At 39.0% G+C, this 24,455-nt stretch overlaps 2 protein-coding genes across 2 annotated transcripts; both read left to right on the top strand.

The window, feature by feature from the left end:
• The first annotated feature begins 6,131 nt into the window (after positions 1-6,131).
• On the top strand, positions 6,132-7,208 carry LOC137644679 (uncharacterized). The gene has a single exon (XM_068377631.1). It carries the CDS (start codon positions 6,132-6,134, stop codon positions 7,206-7,208), a length of 1,077 nt encoding a protein of 358 aa, XP_068233732.1.
• Positions 7,209-22,443: 15,235 nt separating this feature from the next.
• Positions 22,444-23,520, top strand: LOC137644678 (uncharacterized). The gene has a single exon (XM_068377630.1). The coding sequence runs from the start codon at positions 22,444-22,446 to the stop codon at positions 23,518-23,520; it is 1,077 nt and encodes a 358-aa protein (XP_068233731.1).
• The last annotated feature ends 935 nt before the right edge of the window (positions 23,521-24,455 follow it).

Below are 24,455 nucleotides of genomic sequence, written 5' to 3'. Positions count from 1 at the left end.
TAAAAAAGAAGTGTCTCTCGGCTTTTGATTCGAAACGTTATCATTTAAGTCGATACAATTCTTACGCATACGGACATCCCAATATTGAAGGGGGGGATGAGGAAATTGCGAGTGTAGCTCGAATCAACAACCCCCTTCCCAAATTACCGAATCCACCTTCAGAACCAATCCCTCATGTTTCTGAAAATTTAAGGAAAAAGAGAGAAAAAAAGGTTACAGTCTATTTTCCACCAACCGTTTGAAATTTTTCGATAATGGAATGACGTAAAACGGGGAGGAGTGAATACAAAACTTTACTGCGTATAATTACAGTGTTTGGTTTCCCCCATGTAATGTTTTGCCAGAAAAAATAAAAGGTTGGCACTTTCCATTCAAGGTTTTATTTATTCTGTGGTACTTATATCGTAACATTTTTATGCCGCTCTCAGTTGGCTAGAGGTTTAGTTAAAATGTACAAGTGCTTTAAGCCTACAGATTTGGACCTTTTTAGAGAGCCAGTATGTATCATTGTGTCTGGTTTCTCCAACTCAGGTAAATCCTACCGTATAGAAAAATTAATTGTAAAATATGAAAGTAAGTTTACATTATTATGTGCGGCGTGGATCAACATACTTTGAAATCGCATCCAGTAATAGGACCAAAACTATCTCTCTTTGCAAATATTGTAGACCCCATGAAATATAAGTATACACGCCTCCCATATGCTATTGCTGAGAACAAGGGATATATTGAAAGTCAAGTTATTAGGAAGGCAAATAGTTGGTTCTCCTTTATCAAAGAAATTTGTGAAAGTTTATAAATAGGCTGTTATGTCTAAACCTTTTTCCCATTTTCTGTTTGATTTAAGATTAAATACTCCTAGCGAGCTCCAGTTGGGGACAATTATAGCGGGGAGTTCCTCGTGCGTGGTTGTTTTTGGAGACATAAAGAGGAAGATTTTGGAAACAGTATATGAAAACTATTCCCACCCATCAAGTTTGGGAGGTATTAATTCCCTTTTCAGAGCCGCCAGAGTTTTAGACGGGTGAATTACCATAAATGACATAAAAGACTATTTGAGCACGAAAGATGCCCATACTCTATATACGCTCAAAAGAAAAAAATTCCCTAGACATCAAATGGTGTCTCAAGCTCCAAAAGTTATCATCAGCTGCGATCTTGCCGATATGCGACCTTTATCTAAATTGAATAAGGGCGTAAACTACCTTCTGATTTGCATAGATATTTTCTCCCTTTACCTCAAGATCGTTCATCTTAGAAACAAGAAGGCCCAGACTCTGTTAATAGGCCTAAAAGCAATCCTTTCTCTACCTCAATTTCAGGGTGTTATTCGGTTTCTTACCGATAGGGGATCAGAATTTTATAATAAACTTACGATCAAGTACCTAAAAGAAGAAAATATAAAACTCTACAGCGTTTCCTCTATTGAAATCAAAGCAGTCATTGCAGAACGTGTTATACATACTCTAAAGCAAAAGATATATAAACATTCAACTCTGAGAAATACTCTCACATATCTTGATGTCCTCCCTGAACTCGTAAAAAGCTATAATAGGTCCCACACAGAGGGTTGGTAGGGGGAGTGTCCCCCCTCGAAGTTCATGGAAGCGACAATTTCGGCGAATGTATAAATCAAGCATCTTTACATCGAAACACAATAGTAAGGCGTTAACAGTAGGACAGACAGTGCGTATTGCAAGTGGGCTCCACCGGTCTGTATTTCATTGTTGGTATAAAATTCAAAATACATTAGAAATATTAAAAATTTGGAGCGTGGACTGGAGACAGGTTCCTTTGACTTATTATCTGGAGGATCTCTCTGGTGAAAAAATTGAGTGTTTTCATATAAATCGGAACTAATACCCACAGCCATACCAGAAACTTTCCCTATTGACATTATCAAAAAAAAAGTTACGAAGGGTAAAGTCAAGTATCTCGTGTCGTGGAGGGGTTACCCCCCGAGTTTTAACTCGTGGGTAGATTGTGAAGATGTTGAAAGGCTGAATTGGGGAAACTTAGAAAAGAAATCGCACATACACAAACATGGGGATTTTCTTCTCTTCTTAAATAACCTCTCATAGAAAAAAAAGTGCTGAATTAATTCATTTGCTACAGAGAATGCATCTCGACTATTTATCAGAGATCTTCGCTAACTTTTTGAAGGAGAATCTAACTCACGATAGTAAAGCAATAGAAATGGTAAAACGATATAGGGGTGAAATAAGGACGGTAGCTTGGAAAAAGACACCGCTTAAAGAAAAAAGAAAAATCTTAGGCACCATACTTTCAGTCGTTCTTCCTCTCGCAGCCACCCGGATTTCGGGTTTATTAGGGAAATGAGAAGATAATTTCTGACTGGTACCGCGAAAGATGGTAGAAGAGTCTAATTACCACCAAGATGCCGGAGAAATAAGTGTTCAAAACACTATACAAAATGTAGAGGAAAATGGATGGGGGTATAAGCAGCATGGTGGAGGGAGTGATAGAGATTTGTTCCAAAATTTAGTCAAAATGATACAAACGATCAAGTATAAGTTGGAAAATGAACCAAAAAAAAAGGAAGTGAAACGAATTGGGCGAGAAAGGCGTGCGTGATCCTCTCCCCCTCCCCATGACACGGGATTACTCCAATCCCCTTTTGCAGAATATAATTGATGTAAAATTATCCCTCTCCAGCAGAAGGCACGCCCTCGCTTTCCTTAAATTCTTTGAAGGCCGGAACGATGTCAAGTGGGAGGATAGAGGAAACTTGAGGAAGACCATCTACCGTTTAAATTTGATAAACGTGTTTAAGAAATTAATTCAGCAAACGGGTGCAATTGAGGAAGAGGACGTGCCTTTTTATAAAACCCTACTAGATACAGTGGGAGTGCCCTATAATTATATAAAGAATGCAAAAGCTCAGATGCAGATGTATGGAATTAAAGGAAAAGGGGGTAGAATAAGCGAGGAACATAAAGAAAACAAAGTAAAAGGTAAACTGTAGTGGGTGCCTTATTAGGAATAAATGTCCACCGGTAAGCCTACGCGAAATACATGTCTTAGCATGTCGTACTCGGAGGGTGTGTAAAGGGGGTGGGGTTTGAGTACTTTAGTTGTAGTCGAAGTTAGTTTAGGTTTCATGATCAGTTTACAACACGATCCCCGCACGATGCAGTCCTCACCGCTAAAACAAAGCATCGCCAACTTTACGGCGCCACTTCTAAGAAAGGGGAATGTGTGTTTGGTAGTGGGGGGCAATTCCATTGGCGTCGTAACCTATGGACTTGTGGTACAAACATATAAAGCCTACTCCTACAGTGATATCGTGAACTGTCGAAGAAGGCTCTTTAATTTAAACCGATGCATTCACGAAGATCGTCATCCTGTTGGAAGTGTCATCTTGTGGAAACCATCAAATTTTCCCATCGTGAGTGTGCCATGCGTAGCCACGTTGATAAAGCAGTTTAATTACAGCTATTCTTACAATAGTAACGCAGATGGAAAACTTCAATCGTATGTGTCTACTTAAAGGGTTACATACTTTGCCACGAACTTGCAAAATGATACAACTGAGGTGCGTGTTTTTAACTTTAAGAGGTGTCTACTTGAATTGGAACAGTTTGCTCTGGAGAAGGGTAATGTAAGCTTTAATATCTACACCATCCCCATTGGAATTGGGAGGTCTGGTCGAGCTGATGGTATATGGATGATGCATTATTTTCCAGAGTTGGTGAATTTAGGTAGGAGGCTGGTTGGTAAAGATAAACAAATAATTTTGTTCGCATCGGAAAAATGTCTTCTACCTCCCGAATTAGAAAACTTGGAAAGGTTTTCCTTTGTTACATCTGAAGATTTTCTGGCTGGCTGTGATATTTAAATATAATCTACTTATTTTCTTATTTGTTGAAAAGAATCTACTTTATCCAAATAAATTTGCTCACATGTTAAAAAAAAAATAAATATTTAATGTGTAAGATCCCTCCTTCTGTATTTTTATCTTCGAGTTAAACGTTCTTCTCATTCTTGGAAGGAGAATAATTATGTAATAGGGGTGGTATTTAAATGTACTTTTTTTTTCATTTTATTCATGTAAATTTGCTCATATGTTAAGAAAAAAAAATACTGTGTAAGGTCCACCCTTTTAAATTTTTATCTTCGATTTAAACGTTCTTCTTATTCTGGAAAGGAGAATAATTTTGTAATAGGGATGGTATTTAAATGTACTTGTTTTCTCATTTTATTCATGTAAATTTGTTCATATGTTAAAAACAAAAATATTACTGTGTAATGTTCACCCTTTTGTATTTTTATCTTCGAGTTGAATGTTCTCATTTACGAATGAGAATAATTATGTAATAGAAGCTTCTTTAATAAAAAATCTTACGTTAATTTGGTTTAAATATCGCCGTCTTATCTTAACTACTTCAGTTGGACGCTATGGCTGGAGAGAGTCATATAGTAACTCTGACATCTCTCGGAAATAAGGATATATTCCCTAAAAATAATGCGGGCAGCTTTACAAACAAGCTACAAAATAGTAAAAAATTAGATCATAATTTGGAGCATGAAGTAGCCCTTGTCAATATCCATTACCTAATGAAATTTATGGGCTTGTTAGTGGTGAACTCGATTCAGGGATAGAAATAATAATAACAAAAGTGCGAATATCCTTAGGTGAGAAACCCACCATAACTTGAGCTACTGAGGAAATTTACAAACCAGGAATAAGTATTCTATCCACTGATGCTGGGTATATGGTCTTCAGCATTAAAGAAGATTTAACATACGCTTTGAGGAAGATCCTCTCACTCGGATTTTATGAAGAAAATATCCCCACGGCGGGTCTCTTGGAATATGACTATCAAAGAAAGAGGGTGCTATCAAAGTTTACAAAGAGACAGGAAACTGGATAGGCAATTTATCGAAAAAGACCTATTCACGCCATCAAATTAAAATTTGGGAAAAGAATAAGAGCTACATTAGGATTCAATTCAGACAAACCTTATCAAATTTTTTAAACAAATCCAGGTAATCCTCTAATCAAAACTCATAATTTGCTCACTCATTTTCCCCTTTCCCCCACATCGTGGGTGGACTTTGTCCTCGTTTAGATCCTATTTCGGGGGTAAAATGATAATATATTCGATACTTTTAGTATGTGGGGCAGTAAAACGAGAGGCTATAATTATGTGTATTACCCTTTTAGGGAAAAAGGAATTGTATTCAGTATCCATTCACCTGACCGACCAAGAAGGAAGAGATACACTTTCGTGAGGATGCCAGCACAATATGCATCCTTCATATTGGACCAAAGCAGAAAATTATATAAAAGCTGCTACATCCCACAGCAAGCGTTTATTCAATAGTGTGACACCATGCGAGTTGCCTTTCTTACGCCGTCTCCGAGGAGTTTAGCATCATATTCGCTAGTTCCCCCATAAAACTCTTGCGTGGAGGGGCTTTAGGTGATATTGAGGTTTTTAGAGCCCCAAGACGTTCCCAGCAAGGGAGTGGGCTTTTCAGTCTATTAGCTGGACACGCTAAAATGGTTGGACCCTTTGTGGCAAAGGTGGTCCTGCCCTCAGCCCTTGAATTTGGGCAAAATGTCATGGGAGATTTACAACAGGGGACAAGAGGTTTCAAATCAAGCCTTAAACAGAGAGGGTTAGAGGCGCTAAAATCAACAGGTCGACGTATTGTTACTGGCAAATGGAAGAAAAGGAAAAATGTCTAAAGAAATGGGAAGAAAAGAGTAAATAAAAAGAAAATCTCATCTCGTAGGAATATAGGATATAAAGACGTGTTTAGTGCAATGTGATTTAGTTCTGGTAAATAGGTGTTAGAGTGAAGTCATTCAACATGGCATCGGCGGCACCGAGAATTGCGGGTCTTGTAGGGATTGAGCTCTCAACCGCAAAATACACCGCTGGGGTGGTGGGCGCTTTTCCCAGGCCTAATTGTTTACGGGTGGTAGAAGCTTCCGTGGTTGATCGGCAAATGTGTTTTATTCTCCCAACAAATCTTACATCGCGGGGAGCAATCATTGATCGTTATCTCGAATTTCATATCAATGACGTAGAAGGAACACTAATTGATTTAGCCAGTTTGGCTATTGAAATACATTTAAAAGTCACGGCCCTGATGGAAGCATGTTTGGGGATGGTGAAGGTGTTGTATTTGTCAATGCTTTGGAAAATACAATCTTCAAGTCAAGCCAAGTTTATATCGGCGAAAGGCTCGTAGAATCAAATTCCCATTTCAATTACTGGTCTTTCATAAAGTTATTAGCTACTGCAAAGTCTTACACTGTCAAAACAGTCGGACGGGCTGGATATCTTTTCCAAGATTACAAGGGAACATCAATTTCAAACGTTTTACCAGACGATTATTTTACAAAATTGGAAAAAAAAATGGAAAAGGAATGGGTTGCTAAAGGTAAAAGAGAAGGTTTGCGTCTTATTCATCCACTTATGCTTAATGTAGCTTCAGTAGATGAACATTTGATGGATAATATCGACGTTCGTATCAAGTTGGAATTAGCCCCAAATGCGTGGTTCATTAATTCCACCGCACGCACAGAGGAATTTAGATTTCATCTACAAGAAGCCAGGCTCCATATTGATAAAATCATCCCACGGCCTCCGGCTTTACTCGCCCTTCATCAGGCACTTTTAAATCCCAACACTGCGGTGGAAACTGTCTTCAATAAAACACTTTACAGGACATACGTGCTAGCCCCCAATCAGACACAGGCGACGTTGGATTTACCTTTCAATAAGGTTATACCGGAAAAGTTATACCTCACTATTGTTAATATGGAAAGTTTCAATGGTGTTCTGAATAGGAATCCCATTTATTTTGGTCAAAATAATCTTAAGCACATAGGGGTCACACTGAATGGTTCCACTTTGTACGACATAAACTCTCAATTCCCCGAAAATTATTCTCATCTTTACTACGGAACATTAAAATCTTTAGGCTTAATTTATGATCACCTAATTCATTATGATCGCTACGACCGAGGTCGGGCGGTCATCGCGTTTAATTTCAAACCTGAAATGACATTAATGGATACGCTCGAAGTAGAGAAAAATGGGGATTTGAGATTCCATTTAACGTTTGACACGCAAGTCAACGAGAATAGAATTATTTTATTGTTTCGAGAAAACCAGGGAGTGATAACCACCGATCAAACCCGAAATGTATATTGCGATGTCAGGGCATAATCAATAAAAGTTTTCCTACCGCTTTTAAGCGTGCAAAATGTCTGCATTTCAAATGAATGTTTTTAGTGTAAGATTTTTTCCCACTAAATGCTATGTCATTATTCACGCAATGTTATTTTGGATGTATACTTCCTATAATAAAATAAACTAAACTGTAATACATTTTTTATTATCCGTATATGTTAATGTAAGGGAAAGCGAAAGGGCTTAAAACAAATGGACTGAAAGATGAGTACTTTAAATTGAAAAGAGGTGAGTGTGTGTGTGTGGGTGCTTTCTCATAGGCTCAGGAATGTAAATGAGTCATCGCATCAGCTCTCCCAGAGAGAGAGAGAGAGAGAGAGAGAGAGAGAGAGAGAGAGAGAGAGAGAGAGAGAGAGAGAGAGAAAACGGGCGCATGTGAACTCGTTTGCACAAAAGTGCGTGTCTTATGATGGAAAAAAAAAAAGCCTCTGTGGTCGCTAGGCTCAATGACAGTGCCTGGAGGTATGAATCATCAGAGCATCAGCTCTCCCAGACAGACAGAGAGAGAGAGAGAGAGAGAGAGAGAGAGAGAGAGAGAGAGAGAGAGAGAGAGGAACTCGCGCGCCGGTACGTACTCAGTGACCCCATACTGCAAACGTACCCTCTCAACACACGGAGGTGTTTGTTGGTAAACATAACTTCATGTTTAAATTCCCAAACTGAGTTGCTGAGGCAGACCCATAACTGAGCACTCCAGACGGCCTCGTCTCAAAAGTGAGCAAATCTGACAACGTGATCAAACCTGACAACGTGAGCAAATCTGACAACATGAGCAATCGTGGCAAGGTGAGCAAACGTGACAAACCTCCCCCCCCCCCCCCCCAATGTGAGCAGCTGAAGCATAGCTTCTACTGCTCAGGTATAAAAAATAATTAAAGAAAAAATAATTTCATTAATAATATGAAATAAAAATAGAGGGTGATTGCTGTTCCACAGTTCCCATAGTCGAGCCACCACTGTATATCAGTTAAGGAAAAAAAGAAAATTATTGGGAAAAAAACTATTTTCGTTTATTTTCCACAATATATATATATATATATATATATATATATATATATATATATATATATATATATATATATATATATATATATATTCTTTGTAGGATTCTAATGTATGTATCAATTTATTAATTGCTCTGTGTTTAGTATATCATAAGTATTCATGTTGTGCTCTCCCTTCCCCGTCAGCGTGTGCACATGCACTCAACAGCTAAACGCCAACCAGCAGGAACGGTTAAGTACACATTTCGATAAAAAGATTCTGTATTATATATATATATATATATATATATATATATATATATATATATATATATATATATATATATATATATATATATATATATATATATATACTGAAGGGTGGCTGGTGATATTAAGCTAAGCTTAAGAATTATATATTGTACAGCTGCTCACTTTTGGGGCGGGGTTGGTTGCCACGTTTGCTCCCCTTGTAACGTTTGCTCTCTTTGTCAGGTTTGCTTACGTTGCCAGGTTTGCTCACTTTTGAGACGAGGCCGTCTAGAATGCTCAGTTGTGGTTGTGCCTCAGCAACTCAGTCTGGTGATTTAAACGGGAGGGTACGTTTTCAGTATGGGGTCACTGAGTACGTACGCTGCCGGCACACGTGTCACTGGACTCGTTTGCAAATTCAGTTCTAAGTTTTGGGAAAAATATAGGATTTAATAATTTTATTTCTTTTTTTTATCATGAGACACACACTTGTGTGCAAATGTGATGTGATCGAGGAGTTCACACGCCCGCGTCTCTCTCTCTCTCTCTCTCTCTCTCTCTCTCTCTCTCTCTCTCTCTCTCTCTCTCTCTCTGGGAGAGTTGTTTCGATGACTCATTTACATTCCTGAATCTATGAGAAAGCGAACACACAGGCTTTTTTTTTTCATAATAAGACACGCACTTGTGTGCAAACGAGGAGTTCACACGTGACCATTTTCTCTCTCTCTCTCTCTCTCTCTCTCTCTCTCTCTCTCTCTCTCTCTCTCTCTCTCTCTCTCTCTCTCTGGGATAGCTATTTCGATGCTCTGATCACTCTTGCCCTTGGACACTGTCATTTACATGCCAGGTGTATGTGAAAGTGGCCATTTGTCTTTTAGATTAAAAAAACATTTATGTCTCTCTCTCTCTCTCTCTCTCTCTCTCTCTCTCTCTCTCTCTCTCTCTCCCTCTCTCTCTGGGATAGCTATTTCGATGCTCTGATCACTCTTGCCCTTGGACACTGTCATTTACATGCCAGGTGTATGTGAAAGTGGCCATTTGTCTTTTAGATTAAAAAAACATTTATGTCTCTCTCTCTCTCTCCTCTCTCTCTCTCTCTCTCTCTCTCTCTCTCTCTCTCTCTCTCTCTCTCTCTCTGTGATTCTGGCAAGAGCTGGTTCATTTACATTCCAGGGCCTTTGGGAAATTGGCCATTTCCCTTATATATTGCAAAAAACCCTTCGGTGACTTTGGCGAGCCCCGTTCCGTCACCGCCCCCCTTGACCACATCCCTTTCAATGTAAGCCTCTGGAAAAGTAACCATTTCTCTGCCCATTTGTTTTAACCCCTTTCTCTCTCTCTCTCTCTCTCTCTCTCTCTCTCTCTCTCTCTCTCTCTCTCTCTCTCTCTCTCTCTCTCTCTCTCTCTCTCTCTTTTACATTAACATATATGGGTAATAAAAAACGTATTACAGCTAAGATTTCTTTTATTATAGGAAGCATACATCCAAAATAACATTGCATGAATAATGACATAGCATTCTGTGGGAAACAATATTACACTAAAAACATTCATTTGAAACGCAGACATTTTGCACGCTTAAAAGCGGTAGGAAAACTTTTTTAATTACGTTTCTTTAGCACTTGGCAAATCTTCATTGAAAATTCAGGTTTTTTATATTTCCAGATGTACATACACGGTCTCGAATTTAAATGCAAAGATAGTATAATAACTCTGTTACGTAATTTTCCTTTAAGTCGGTGGTGGATAAATGCTCCCCGAGTTTCCTAAGGGCAGCACAAACTCCATTTAGAGTTACCCTATGTGTAAAATATAGGCAAAAGAATGCACACAAAGCTGAATTGTAATTTTACACTCGCATATTATTTATGAAGCATTTCATGGTAGAATGCCTTCGTAAAAAATCAGTAAAGTATTCCGAATGATCTTCTGGCCGCATGCCCAATGGGTAAAAAAATATAATGTTTTCTACAGGACTTTTCTGTATTATAAATACAACCCAGTGCCCGATTTCATAATACTGATGTGATGGTAGGGTATTCACAATAAGTATGATGGGCTTTGACTTTATCAAGGGTATCTTGAAGCCGACCAAATGGTCACTGGGTACACATAAAAATGTGCTTCATGCCCTAACCTTTTCTCCAGAGCATATTCAATGTCTGAAGTATTCATTTTTATATGTTGCCTCCTGCACTTCCTAACTTTTACTAGTGCCATTTCAACTCTGTCCCTTGGAATATACCTGATTTGTTATTATTCTACCCTAACCCCATTCATAATGAAGTAAGGGATAATAGAAACATAACATTTCTTAGATTTTTATTAAGGAAATCTTACATTTCAATTCATAAAATACATACATTTAAAACATTACAAATAATGTTTATTCATACTAGTTTGCCCCGTCCCACATTAAACAGTAACAAGATCATTGTCGATTTGAGTAACAAACTTTAATTGTGGTATTTTACCACGCTTCTTAAACGGCGTGTCCAATGCCGAGCATAGACTGTCACGATTTTTCGACAACTTTCTGGACTTTTTCTTCTCAATTTTTTATTTCTTTGAGTTCACAGGTGATTGCAACCACTTGGGAATCCGTGGGAATTGACCGTCCATCCACCATCACCCCCGGCTGTGTAAGTAATGATTCGGACAGGTACGTTTCATCTGCGACTGTTGTAGGTATATAGATAACCCCCTCCATGGGGTCGCTTTCTTCTTTTTTGGGATACATCTCCATCATTTGTTTCTGCACACTTTCGAATGCAGCCACCTGTCCCACAGCTCGCCGCAGACCCTTTCTGATTTCGTATTAGATGTTGTTAGCTTGCATAAGTAGGGGGCACGTTTCGAGCACGGGCCCGCCCCCTGCTTCCATAAATTCGCTGACGTGCTGCTGATTCATCATCTCTCTCGTTTCAACTGTCTTCCGAAAGTATTCATGAAGTTTAAAACAGAATTCGGCGTAATATTGCTGCGACTTACGGATTTGACCTTCATCTAAGAGGGGGACCTCCCAAGCTGTTAGGAAGAAACACTTCGATAATTATCGCATCCGAAAAAATTATTGCCACACTCACACACACATCCACAATAATTATTGCCACACATACACACACACACACACACACACACACACACACACAATACGTTTTATTTCACAAAAATTGTTTGCGCCTCTATATTAACTTGAGTTCTAGCAAAATACAAGGACATATTTACTCTCAGAAAGATCGGTCAATTCCTCCCCCAAGAGGTGTGCGTCATTGTAACGAGACATGGTGTACCTCTTCCTATGTTATGACTTGAAATATGTCTCGGAGGAGGGTACGTATACAGTATCTACTAGCCCAAATGCGCACACACATACGCACACACACCTAGGCCTAACTTAGTCCACGCCTCCCGTTGACAAAACGATTTGCAACGCCGCGCGGGTAGCCCGTAATTGAACACTCGCTCTCCTACAAACTGCCCCATCCTCTAGCAACATGGAAAATGCGCGAGGAGGTAATACAAATCCACAGTGAAATTTCAGATAGTTTATATTGGAGATTATTTGTTCATGAAAGTGACTGCGATTATGCTCTGAAATTTCAGTCTGTTTACGACACCGAATATTACATTGTATTAAGCGCCTGTGTACGCATTACTTTACAGGTGGAAAGGATCGGAAAAGGAAACACGATGATAGTGTAACACACCTTCCACTCAAAAAAAAAAAAAAAAAAAAGAGGTCAACTGGCCAGTAAGTATTACTTAATAAAGACAGTGTACTATGAGGTATTAATATCTTCCGATTTGAACGTAGAATGAATTTTTAATCCGACTATAGAACTTCCATGTAAATTAAAAACTTATTTCCTCTTATTGCCAACCAGACATTAATATACACAATATAATGTGAAGTGTTAATATCTTTTGATTTGGATGTAGAAAGGATTTTTAATTCAATTTTAGAGCTTGAAGTGAATTAAAAACCATATTATCTCTTATTACAGTGCTATCAACCAGACACAGATTACTCAAAGAAACCCCACCTCAGGGAATTGCTTCAACATCCACTGCATACTTGCCCCCAGATGCAGACAACCCCGCGGACAAGCACCCCTCTAACAAACAGTCGCAAATTACTCAAAGATCTCCTGCCTCAGGGGATTGCTTCAACATCCACCACAATCAACCCCCCAGATTTACCTACAGTAACAGCAGGGATGACGCCCACTTCAGGACGGATGTTGAAGTTTGTTAGAAGAAAGACAGCCTTCGACAAGTTCTACATGCAAGAGGAATACAGACTTCCCTTGGTGAGCGATCCAATGTTATTCTTAATTTATGGTCGCAATAGTATACGGGGCTGTTTAGAACGGTGTTTTAAAAACAGAAATTTTTCTGCAAAGATCGCTGGTCTTTTGACCTCAATAATGAAAAAACACTAATCTTTAACGAAGGAACAAACGGAAAATACGCTTATGGGGCTGTGGCTCCCGGCCACGGTTATCAATGCTGGTGAAATTGACGACCTCCTGAATGAATGGGAGGATGCGGTAAATTCTAAGTTCTCTCGAATAGTCAATCAATTAAACGGGAGTGGATGGATAGTGGAAGGCATTGACAACTTGAAACTTTTTTACCATCGCCAGGCGGTAATGGCTGGGTTGCGCGCTCCCATTTATCCTAAAAATAATGTCCGTTGTTGTGTTTTTGTCTTTATTCCCTCGGGAATTGGGAATTCCTGTTATATTCAGTCTCTGGCTGCCTATAGGATGGCTAAGCAAACCCTAAATCCTCGTTGGCCGAATATTGGTCGATCTGTAAATAGAGTCTGCCGTTGCATGCAATATGTTAACTTCCACAAGATTGCCATGCCTATTCAGTGGGAGGACATCTCACGCCTCAAGTTAATGAGTCAACTCTCTATTTACATATATGAAATAGAAAGAAGGGGGGATGGGAAGTATATCATTCAGTTGGAAAAGCGTGGAACGAAAAAATTCCCAACTATTGTCCCCCTCCTACTAATGTGTGGTGACCATATTTGTCTCATTAAAGATTTTCACTGTTTTGTGAAAAGTTTTGCTAGGGCAAATCCTTCCAACCCCCTTTATATCTGCCATAACATCCTATCAGAGCATGCAACAACCAACTGGCAAAAACAGCATGAAGCTACCTGCGACCTGTCAGTGGCGCTGAATTTTCTCGCTCGTGGGATCACAGTAAGATTTAGAAAACCTCATAAGAAGCAAAAGTTTTCTTATAAATGCGTCTTTGACTTAGAATCAGCTTTGAAGAAACCCCCCCCCCCCCCCGGGCTTATGGTGTGGAGACCATACACGAATTAATAGCTTGTTGCTATATCATTATTGACGGTGAAGGAAAAATAGCCTCCTCCAGTTATTATTGTGGGAATAATTGCGTGGATAACTTTCTGTCATATCCTAATGACTGTTGGCCAACGATAAGATCGCAGTGGAAATATTCCCCATTGATATGTCATCCAAGGATGAAAGAACTTTCCAACAGCAGACTGTATGCTAGCTGTGTAAGACGTCGTTCAAACACGACCGCGACAAGCACAGACACCATGACCACGCCAAACCCAAGAATAACTTTATTGGAGGTTACTGCGTGAGTTGTAATTTAGCGTGTCACGAACTTGAAACTCGACTCCCTGTTTTCGCCCGTTTTTGCACACAATTCAAGTTATGACCTGGGTCTTATCCTTAAGGAATTGAAAACTAAAGTCAACATTACAATCATGACGAAGCAAGGGCTTAAAAATCCGCGAATGATCGCCGATAATTTAGTTTTCCTCGACTCTCTAGCCTTTTTAGGATCTTCTTTGGATAGTTTAGCCTCCGAATATTTTAAGGATGGAAGGAAGGCTTGCTTAACAGAGGATAATGTTAAGCGGAATTAGGGATAGTAAACTGCCGGGTGAAGTCATTCAAGGCAAATTACCTTTATGCTATGACTATATAGACAGTCTTGCAAAACTCAAGGAAAAGCATTCGACCCCCAAATCGGCATTTTACAACAAGCTAAAAGCGTGCGATGTATCAGAGGAGGAATATAAACGGTCTCAGCGTGTTTGGAATATAAGCAAATGTAAAACGCTGAAAGATTTTCTTCTCCTTTACCTCGCTGATGACACAGCTTTATTGGGGGATATTCTCACTTGGTGGCACGTTATACTTTATGATAAGTACGGTCTTAATTTACCGCACTATGTTTCACTTCCATCCTATGCCTTTGACAGCTTTCTTAAGATGAGCAAGATTAAGCTAGATCACGTCTATGATGAGGAATTGTATAATCTAATCGGACATAATGTTAGAGGGGGTTTCACTTCTGTGGTTTGTCAATCATTCACTACCAACAACCGTGAAATAAACCCATCATTTAATCCTGATTTCCACAAAAGTTCTTACATCCTTTATTTAGACTTCAACTCCCTGTATGCAACAGTTATGACTAAGAACCTTCCCACTGGTGGAATTCGTAAACTTTCTGATGAAGAAAAGGATCAGTTTTTAGGAAGGGGTATTGGAAATGCTAATACAAACGGGGATAAAGGACAATGGCTCCTCTTCACTATTAAAGCACCTTCAGAAGAAGTTGCTAGAGCCACTGATGAACTGCCGTTATGCTTATCCTATGAGGAAGTTTCTTTTAGAAATCTTTCACCCTACTGTAAAACCGTACAAGAACACGAAGGAGGACGCATGACTGTAAAGTGTAAAAAGGTTATAGCAACCCATCACAGTAAAAATGAATATCTTATTTCCCTCCCTCTTTTACAATTGAATATTGACTTAGGCCTGGAACTAGAGGTTGTGTATTCAATCTATGAATTTAGTCAAAGTGCTTACATGAAGGATTTTATTAAAACTAACATTGAAGTAAGGAGCGCAGCAACCTCATCAATAGAAAAAAAAGCCTTCAAAGCCATGAGTAACTGCATCTTTGGGAAAACTTTACTCAACCCTTTGAAATACGCCAAAAAAAAGTAAAGTTGTCACTAAAGCAGCCACCTACTTCAAGGAAGCCAGAATTCGACACTAAAATCAACCATCCATTTGTCAGAAGACCGTATTATCTGTACTTCCACCCTTCCGCAGGTCGTCATCAATATGCCTAATTACATAGGTTTGGCCATTCTAGAATCGGCCAAGTTTGACTTTTACTACTTCTTTTAAAAGGCTCTCAAGAATGATTATGGTGATAAAAGTCAAACTCCTTTACACTGAAACAGATAGTTTCATTTTTGATCTGGAATTTGACGATCTTAATTCGGAGTTAGCGCAAGAATCCTTGAAATCATACATGGATTTTTCCAACTTCGACGTTGATCACCCGCTTTTTAGTAATGAGAGAAAAGGGGAGCTAGGGCTTTTAGAATCGGAAACAGGGAGGGAGTAACCTAATAACCGAGGGGAAAGCGTTGAACATAAAATGTATTCCCTGCTAGTTAAGAAAAAAGGGTCACATTAGTCGTGCGAAAGGCATACCAGGTCACATGCATACTTCTATAAAGCACGAACAGTATTCCTAAATCCTGGAAGATCATCGTATCAACTATCTCACTGTACGGACAATTAGAAATGTGAGAGGACAGATGAGTACCACTAGAGTAAAAAAGAAGTGTCTCTCGGTATTTGATTCGAAACGTTATCATTTAAGTCCATACAATTCTTACGCATACGGACATCCCGATATTGAAGGGGGGGATGAGGAAATTGCGAGTGTAGCTCGAATCAACAACCTTCTTCCCAAATTACCGAATCCACCTTCAGAACCAATCCCTCATGTTTCTGGAAATTTAAGGAAAAAGAGAGAAAAAAAGGTTACAGTCTATTTTCCACCAACCGTTTGAAATTTTTCGATAATGGAATGACGTAAAACGGGGAGGAGTGAATACAAAATTTACTGCGTATAATTACAGTGTTTGGTTTCCCCCATGTAATGTTTTGCCAGAAAAAATAAAAGGTTGGCACTTTCCACTCAAGGTTTTATTTATTCTGTGGTACTTATATCGTAACATTTTTATGCCGCTCTCAGTTGGCTCGAGGTTTAGTTAAAATGTACAATTGCTTTAAGCCTACATATTTGGACCTTTTTAGAGAGCCAGTATGTATCTTTGTGTCTGGTTTCTCCAACTCGGGTAAATCCTACCTTATAGAAAAATTAATTGTAAAATATGAAAGTAAGTTTACATTATTATGTGCGGCGTGGATCAACATACTTTGAAATCGCATCCAGTAATAGGACCAAAACTATCTCTCTTTGCAAATATTGTAGACCCCAAGAGTGAGATAGATACGGAAGCTGCGCCGTATTTTATTTTATATATCCTTGATGATATATTTCTCGAGGCTGTACAGGACAAAATTGTTGTGTATGTCTTTACTAAAGGGTGTCATAAAAATATCTCGGCTATATTTATTACGCAAAATATGTTTTACAGTGGAAAATACGCTAGAAATATAAGTATACACGCCTCCTATATGCCATTGCTGAGAACAAGGGATATATCGAAAGTCGAGTCATTAGGAAGGCAAATAGTTGGTTCTCCTTTATCAAAGAAATTTGTGAAAGTTTATAAAAAGGCTGTTATGTCTAAACCTTTTTCCCATTTTCTATTTGATTTAAGATTAAATACTCCTAGCGAACTCCAGTTGGGGACAATTATAGCAGGGAGTTCCTCGTGCGTGGTTGTTTTTGGAGACATAAAGAGGAAGATTTTGGAAACAGTATATGAAAACTATTCCCACCCATCAAGTTTGGGAGGTATTAATTCCATTTACAGAGCCGCCAGAGCTTTAGACGGGTGAATTACCATAAATGACATAAAAGACTATTTGAGCACGAAAGATGCCCATACTCTATATACGCTCAAAAGAAAAAAATTCCCTAGACATCAAATGGTATCTCCAGCTCCAAAAGTTATCATCAGCTGGCGATCTCGCCGATATGCGACGTTTATCTAAATTGAATAAGGGCGTAAACTACCTTCTGATTTGCATAGATGATTTCTCCCTTTACCTCAAGATCGTTCATCTTAGAAACAAGAAGGCCCAGACTCTGTTAATAGGCCTAAAAGCAATCCTTTCTCTACCTCAATTTCAGGGTGTTAGTCGGTTTCTTACCGATAGGGGATCAGAATTTTATAATAAACTTACGATCAAGTACCTAAAAGAAGAAAATATAAAACTCTACAGTTTCTCGTATGAAATCAAAGCAGTCATTGCAGAACTTGTTATACATACTCTAAAGCAAAAGATATATAAACATTCAACTCTGAGAAATACTCTCACATATCTTGATGTCCTCCCTGAACTCGTAAAAAGCTATAATAGGTCCCACACAGAGAGTTGGTAGGTGGAGTGTCCCCCCTCGAAGTTCATGGATATAAGAACCTGGAAATCATGAAGCGACAATTTCGGCGAATGTATAAATCAAGCATCTGTACATCGAAACACAATAGTAAGGCGTTAGCAGTAGGACAGACAGTGCGTATTGCAAGTGGGCTCCACCGGTCTGTATTTCATTGTTGGTATAAAATTCAAAATACATTAGAAATATTAAAAATTCGGAGTGTGGACTGGAGACAGGCTCCTTTGACTTATTATCTGGTGGATCTCTCTGATGAAAAAATTGAGTGTTTTTTATAAATCGGAACTAATACCCACAGCCATACCAGAAACTTTCCCTATTGACATTATCAAAAAAAAAGTTACGAAGGGTAAAGTCAAGTATCTCGTGTCGTGGAGGGGTTCCCCCCCCCCCCCGAGATTTAACTCGTGGGTAGATAGTGAAGATGTTGAAAGGCTGATGGGGGAAACTTAGAAATGAAATCGCACATACACAAACATGGGGATTTTCTTCTCTTCTTAAATAACCTCTCACAGAAAAAAAGTGCTGAATTCATTCATTTGCTACAGAGAATGCATCTCAACTGTTTATCAGAGATCTTCGCTAACTTTTTGAAGGAGAATCTAACTCGTGATAGTAAAGCAATAGAAATGGTAAAAAGATATATGGGTGAAATAAGGACGGTAGCTTTGAAAAAGACACCGCTTAAAGAGAAAAGAAAAATCTTATCATCGCTGAGAGGAGGCACCATACTTCCAGTCGTTCTTCCTCTCGCAGCCACCCGGATTTTGGGTTTATTAGGGAAATGAGAAGATAATTTCTGGCTGGTACCGCGAAAGATGGTAGAAGGGTCTAATTACCACCAAGATGCCGGTGAAATAAGTTTTCAAAACACTATACAAAATGTAGAGGAAAATGGATGGGGGTATAAGCAGCATGGTGGAGGGAGTGATAGAGATTTGTTCCAAAATTTAGTCAAAATGATACAAACGATCAAGTGTAAGTTGGAAAAAGAACCAAAGAAAAGGAAGCGAAATGAATTGGGTGAGAAAGGCATGCGTGATCCTCTCCCCCTACCCAAGACACGGGCTTACTCTAATCCCCTTTTGCAGAATATAATTGATGTAAAATTATCCCTCTCCAGCAGAAGGCAAGCCCTCGCTTTCCTTAAATTCTTTGAAGGCCGGAACAATGTCGAGTGGGATGATAGAGGGAACTTGAGGAAGACCATCTACCGTTTAAATTTGATAAACGTGTTTAAGAAATTAATTCATTAAACGGGTGCAATTGAGGAAGAGGACGTGCCTTTTTATAAAACCCTACTAGATACAGTGGGAGTGCCCTATAATTATATAAAGAATGCAAAAGCTCAGATGCAGATGTATGGAATTAAAGGAAAAGGGGGTAGAATAAGCGAGGAACATAAAGAAAACAAAGTAAAAGGTAAACTGTAGTGGGTGCCTTATTAGGAATAAATGCCCACCGGTAAGCCTACGCGAAATACATGTCTTAGCATGTCGTACTCGGAGGGTGTGTAAAGGGGGTGGGGTTTGAGTACTTTAGTTGTAGTCGAAGTTAGTTTAGGTTTCATGATCAGTTTACAACACGATCCCCGCACGATGCAGTCCTCACTGCTAAAACAAAGCATCGCCAACTTTACGGTGCCACATCTAAGAAAGGGGAATGTGTGTTTGGTAGTGGGGAGCAATTCCATTGGCGTTGTATCCTATGGACTTTCGGTACAAACATATAAAGCCTACCCCTACAGTGATATCGTGAACTGTCGAAGAATGCTCTTTAATTTAAACCGATGCATTCGCGAAGACCGTCATCCCGTTGGAAGTGTCATCTTGTGGAAACCATCAAATTTTCCCATCGTGAGTGTGCCATGCGTAGCCACGTTGATAACGCAGTTTAATTACAGCTATTCATACAATAGTAACGCAGATGGAAAACTTCAATCGTATGTGTCTACTTCAAGGGATACATACTTTGCCACGAACTTGCAAAATGATAAAACTGAGGCGCGTGTTTTTAACTTTAAGAGGTGTCTACACGAATTGGAACAGTTTGCTCTGGAGAAGGGTAATGTAAGCGTTAATATCTACACCATCCCCATTGGAATTGGGAGGTCTGGTCGCGCTGATAGTATATGGATGATGCATTATTTTCCAGAGTTGGTGAATTTAGGTAGGAGGCTGGTTGGTAAAGATAAACAAATAATTTTGTTCGCATCGGAAAAATGTCTGCTGCCTCCCGAATTAGAAAACTTGGAAAGGTTTTCCTTTGTTACATCTGAAGATTTTCTGGCTGGCTGTGATATTTAAATGTAATCTACTTATTTTCTTATTTGTTAAAAAGAATCTACTTTATCCAAATAAATTTGCTCACATGTTAAAATTTTTTTTTAATGTGTAAGATCCATCCTTCTGTATTTTTATCTTCGAGTTAAACGTTCTTCTCATTCTTGGAAGGAGAATAATTATGTAATAGGGGTGGTATCTAAATGTACCTTTTTTTCATTTTATTCATGTAAATTTGCTCATATGTTAAGAAAAAAAATACTGTGTAAGGTCCACCCTTTTAAATTTTTATCTTCGATTTAAACGTTCTTCTTATTCTGGAAAGGAGAATAATTTTGTAATAGGAATGGTATTTAAATGTACTTGTTTTCTCATTTTATTCATGTAAATTTGTTCATATGTTAAAAACAAAAATATTACTGTGTAATGTTCACCCTTTTGTATTTTTATCTTCGAGTTGAATGTTCTTCTCATTTACGAATGAGAATAATTATGTAATAGGAGCTTCTTTAATAAAAAATCTTACGTTAATTTGGTTTAAATATCCCCGTCTTATCTTAACTACTTCAGTTGGACGCTATGGCTGGAGAGAGTCATATAGTAACTCTGACATCTCTCGGAAATAAGGATATATTCCCTAAAAATAATGCGGGCAGCTTTACAAACAAGCTACAAAATAGTAAAAAATTAGATCATAATTTGGAGCATGAAGTAGCCCTTGTCAATATCCATTACCTAATGAAATTTATGGGCTTGTTAGTGGTGAACTCGATTCAGGGATAGAAATAATAATAACAAAAGTGCGAATATCCTTAGGTGGGAAACCCACCATAACTTCAGCTACTGAGGAAATTTACAAACCAAGAATAAGTATTCTATCCACTGAGCTGGGTGTATGGTCTCCAGCATTAAAGAAGATTTAACATACGCTTTGAGGAAGATCCTCTCACTCGGATTTTATGAAGAAAATATCCTCACGGCGGGTCTCTTGGAATATGACTATCAAAGAAGGAGGGTGCTATCAAAGTTTACAAAGAGACAGGAAACTGGATAGGCAATTTATCGAAAAGGACCTATTCACGCCATCAAATTAAAATTTGGGAAAAGAATAAGAGCTACATTATGATTCAATTCAGACAAACCTTATCAAATTTTTTAAACAAATCCAGGTAATCCTCTAATCAAAACTCATAATTTGCTCACTCATTTTCCCCTTTCCCCCACATCGTGGGTGGACTTTGTCCTCGTTTAGATCCTATTTCGGGGGTAAAATGATAATATATTCGATACTTTTAGTATGTGGGGCAGTAAAACGAGAGGCTATAATTATGTGTATTACCCTTTTAGGGACAAAGGAATTGTATTCAGTATCCATTCACCTGACCGACCAAGAAGGAAGGGAGATACACTTTCGTGAGGATGCCAGCACAATATGCATCCTTCATATTGGACCAAAGCAGAAAATTATATAAAAGCTGCTACATCCCACAGCAAGCGTTTATTCAAGAGTGTGACACTATGCGAGTTGCCTTTCTTACGCCGTCTCCTGAGGAGTTTAGCATCATATTCGCTAGTTCCCCCATGAAACTCTTGCGTGGAGGGGCTTTAGGTGATATTGAGTTTTTTAGAGCCCCAAGACGTTCCCAGGAAGGGAGTGGGCTTTTCAGTCTATTAGCTGGACTCGCTAAAAGGGTTGGGCTCTATGTGGCAAAGGTGGTCCTGCCCTCAGCCCTTGAATTTGGGCAAAATGTCATGGGGGATTTACAAAAGGGGACAAGAGATTTCAAATCAAGCCTTAAACAGAGAGGGTTGGAGGCGCTTAAATCAACAGGTCGACGTATTGTTACTGGCAAAGGGAAGAAAAGGAAAAATGTCTAAAGAAATGGGAAGAAAAGAGTAAATAAAAAGAAAATCTCATCTCGTAGGAATATAGGATATAAAGACTTTTTAGTGCAATGTGATTTAGTTCTGGTAAATAGGTGTTAGAGTGAAGTCATTCAACATGGCATCGGCGGCACCGAGAATTGCGGGTCTTGTAGGGATTGAGCTCTCAACCGCAAAATACACCGCTGGGGTGGTGGACGCTTTTCCCAGGCCTAATTGTTTACGGGTGGTAGAAGCTTCCGTGGTTGATCGGCAAATGTGTTTTATTCTCCCAACAAATCTTACATCGCGGGGAGCAATCATTGATCGTTATCTCGAATTTCATATCAATGACGTAGAAGGAACACTAATTGATTTAGCCAGTTTGGCTATTGAAATACAATTAAAAGTCACGGCCCCGATGGGAGCATGTTTGGGGATGGTGTAGGTGTTGTATTTGTCAATGCTTTGGAAAATACAATCTTCAAGTCAAGCCAAGTTTATATCGGCGAAAGGCTCGTAGAATCAAATTCCCATTTCAATTACTGGTCTTTCATAAAGTTATTAGCTACTGCAAAGTCTTACACTGTCAAAACAGTCGGACGGGCTGGATATCTTTTCCAAGATTACAAGGGAACATCAATTTCAAACGTTTTACCAGACGATTATTTTACAAAATTGGAAAAAAAAATGGAAAAGGAATGGGTTGCTAAAGGTAAAAGAGAAGGTTTGCGTCTTATTCATCCACTTATGCTTAATGTAGCTTCAGTAGATGAACATTTGATGGATAATATCGACGTTCGTATCAAGTTGGAATTAGCCCCAAATGCGTGGTTCATTAATTCCACCGCACGCACAGAGGAATTTAGATTTCATCTACAAGAAGCCAGGCTCCATATTGATAAAATCATCCCACGGCCTCCGGCTTTACTCGCCCTTCATCAGGCACTTTTAAATCCCAACACTGCGGTGGAAACTGTCTTCAATAAAACACTTTACAGGACATACGTGCTAGCCCCCAATCAGACACAGGCGACGTTGGATTTACCTTTCAATAAGGTTATACCGGAAAAGTTATACCTCACTATTGTTAATATGGAAAGTTTCAATGGTGTTCTGAATAGGAATCCCATTTATTTTGGTCAAAATAATCTTAAGCACATAGGGGTCACACTGAATGGTTCCACTTTGTACGACATAAACTCTCAATTCCCCGAAAATTATTCTCATCTTTACTACGGAACATTAAAATCTTTAGGCTTAATTTATGATCACCTAATTCATTATGATCGCTACGACCGAGGTCGGGCGGTCATCGCGTTTAATTTCAAACCTGAAATGACATTAATGGATACGCTCGAAGTAGAGAAAAATGGGGATTTGAGATTCCATTTAACGTTTGACACGCAAGTCAACGAGAATAGAATTATTTTATTGTTTCGAGAAAACCAGGGAGTGATAACCACCGATCAAACCCGAAATGTATATTGCGATGTCAGGGCATAATCAATAAAAGTTTTCCTACCGCTTTTAAGCGTGCAAAATGTCTGCATTTCAAATGAATGTTTTTAGTGTAAGATTTTTTCCCACTAAATGCTATGTCATTATTCACGCAATGTTATTTTGGATGTATACTTCCTATAATAAAATAAACTAAACTGTAATACATTTTTTATTATCCGTATATGTTAATGTAAGGGAAAGCGAAAGGGCTTAAAACAAATGGACTGAAAGATGAGTACTTTAAATTGAAAAGAGGTGAGTGTGTGTGTGTGGGTGCTTTCTCATAGGCTCAGGAATGTAAATGAGTCATCGCATCAGCTCTCCCAGAGAGAGAGAGAGAGAGAGAGAGAGAGAGAGAGAGAGAGAGAGAGAGAGAGAGAGAGAGAGAGAAAAACGGGTGCATGTGAACTCGTTTGCACACAAGTGCGTGTCTTATGATTGAAAAAAAAAAAGCCTGTGTGGTCGCTAGGCTCAATGATAGTGCCTAGAGGCATAAATCATCAGAGCATCAGCTCTCCCAGACAGAGAGAGAGAGAGAGAGAGAGAGAGAGAGAGAGAGAGAGAGAGAGAGAGAGAGGAACTCGCGCGCCGATACGTACTCAGTGACCCCATACTGCAAACGTACCCTCTCAACCGACGGAGGCGTTTGTTGGTAAACATAACCTCATGTTTAAATTCCCAAACTGAGTTGCTGAGGCAGACCCATAACTGAGCACTCCAGACGGCCTCGTCTCAAAAGCGAGCAAACCTGACAACGTGAGCAAATCTGACAACATGAGCAATCGTGACAAGGTGAGCAAACGTGACAACCCCCCCCCCCCCCCCATGTGAGCAGCTGAAGCTCAAGTATAAAAAATAAATAAAGAAATAATAATTTCATTAATAGTATAAGATAAAAATAGAGGGTGATTGCTGTTCCACAGTTCCCATAGTCGAGC

This window comes from Palaemon carinicauda, chromosome 7, assembly GCF_036898095.1.
Source record: "Palaemon carinicauda isolate YSFRI2023 chromosome 7, ASM3689809v2, whole genome shotgun sequence".
Taxonomy (NCBI): Eukaryota; Metazoa; Arthropoda; class Malacostraca; order Decapoda; family Palaemonidae; genus Palaemon; species Palaemon carinicauda.
Note: the sequence above shows the minus strand (reverse complement) of the source record. Positions and strands in the feature narration are given on the sequence as shown.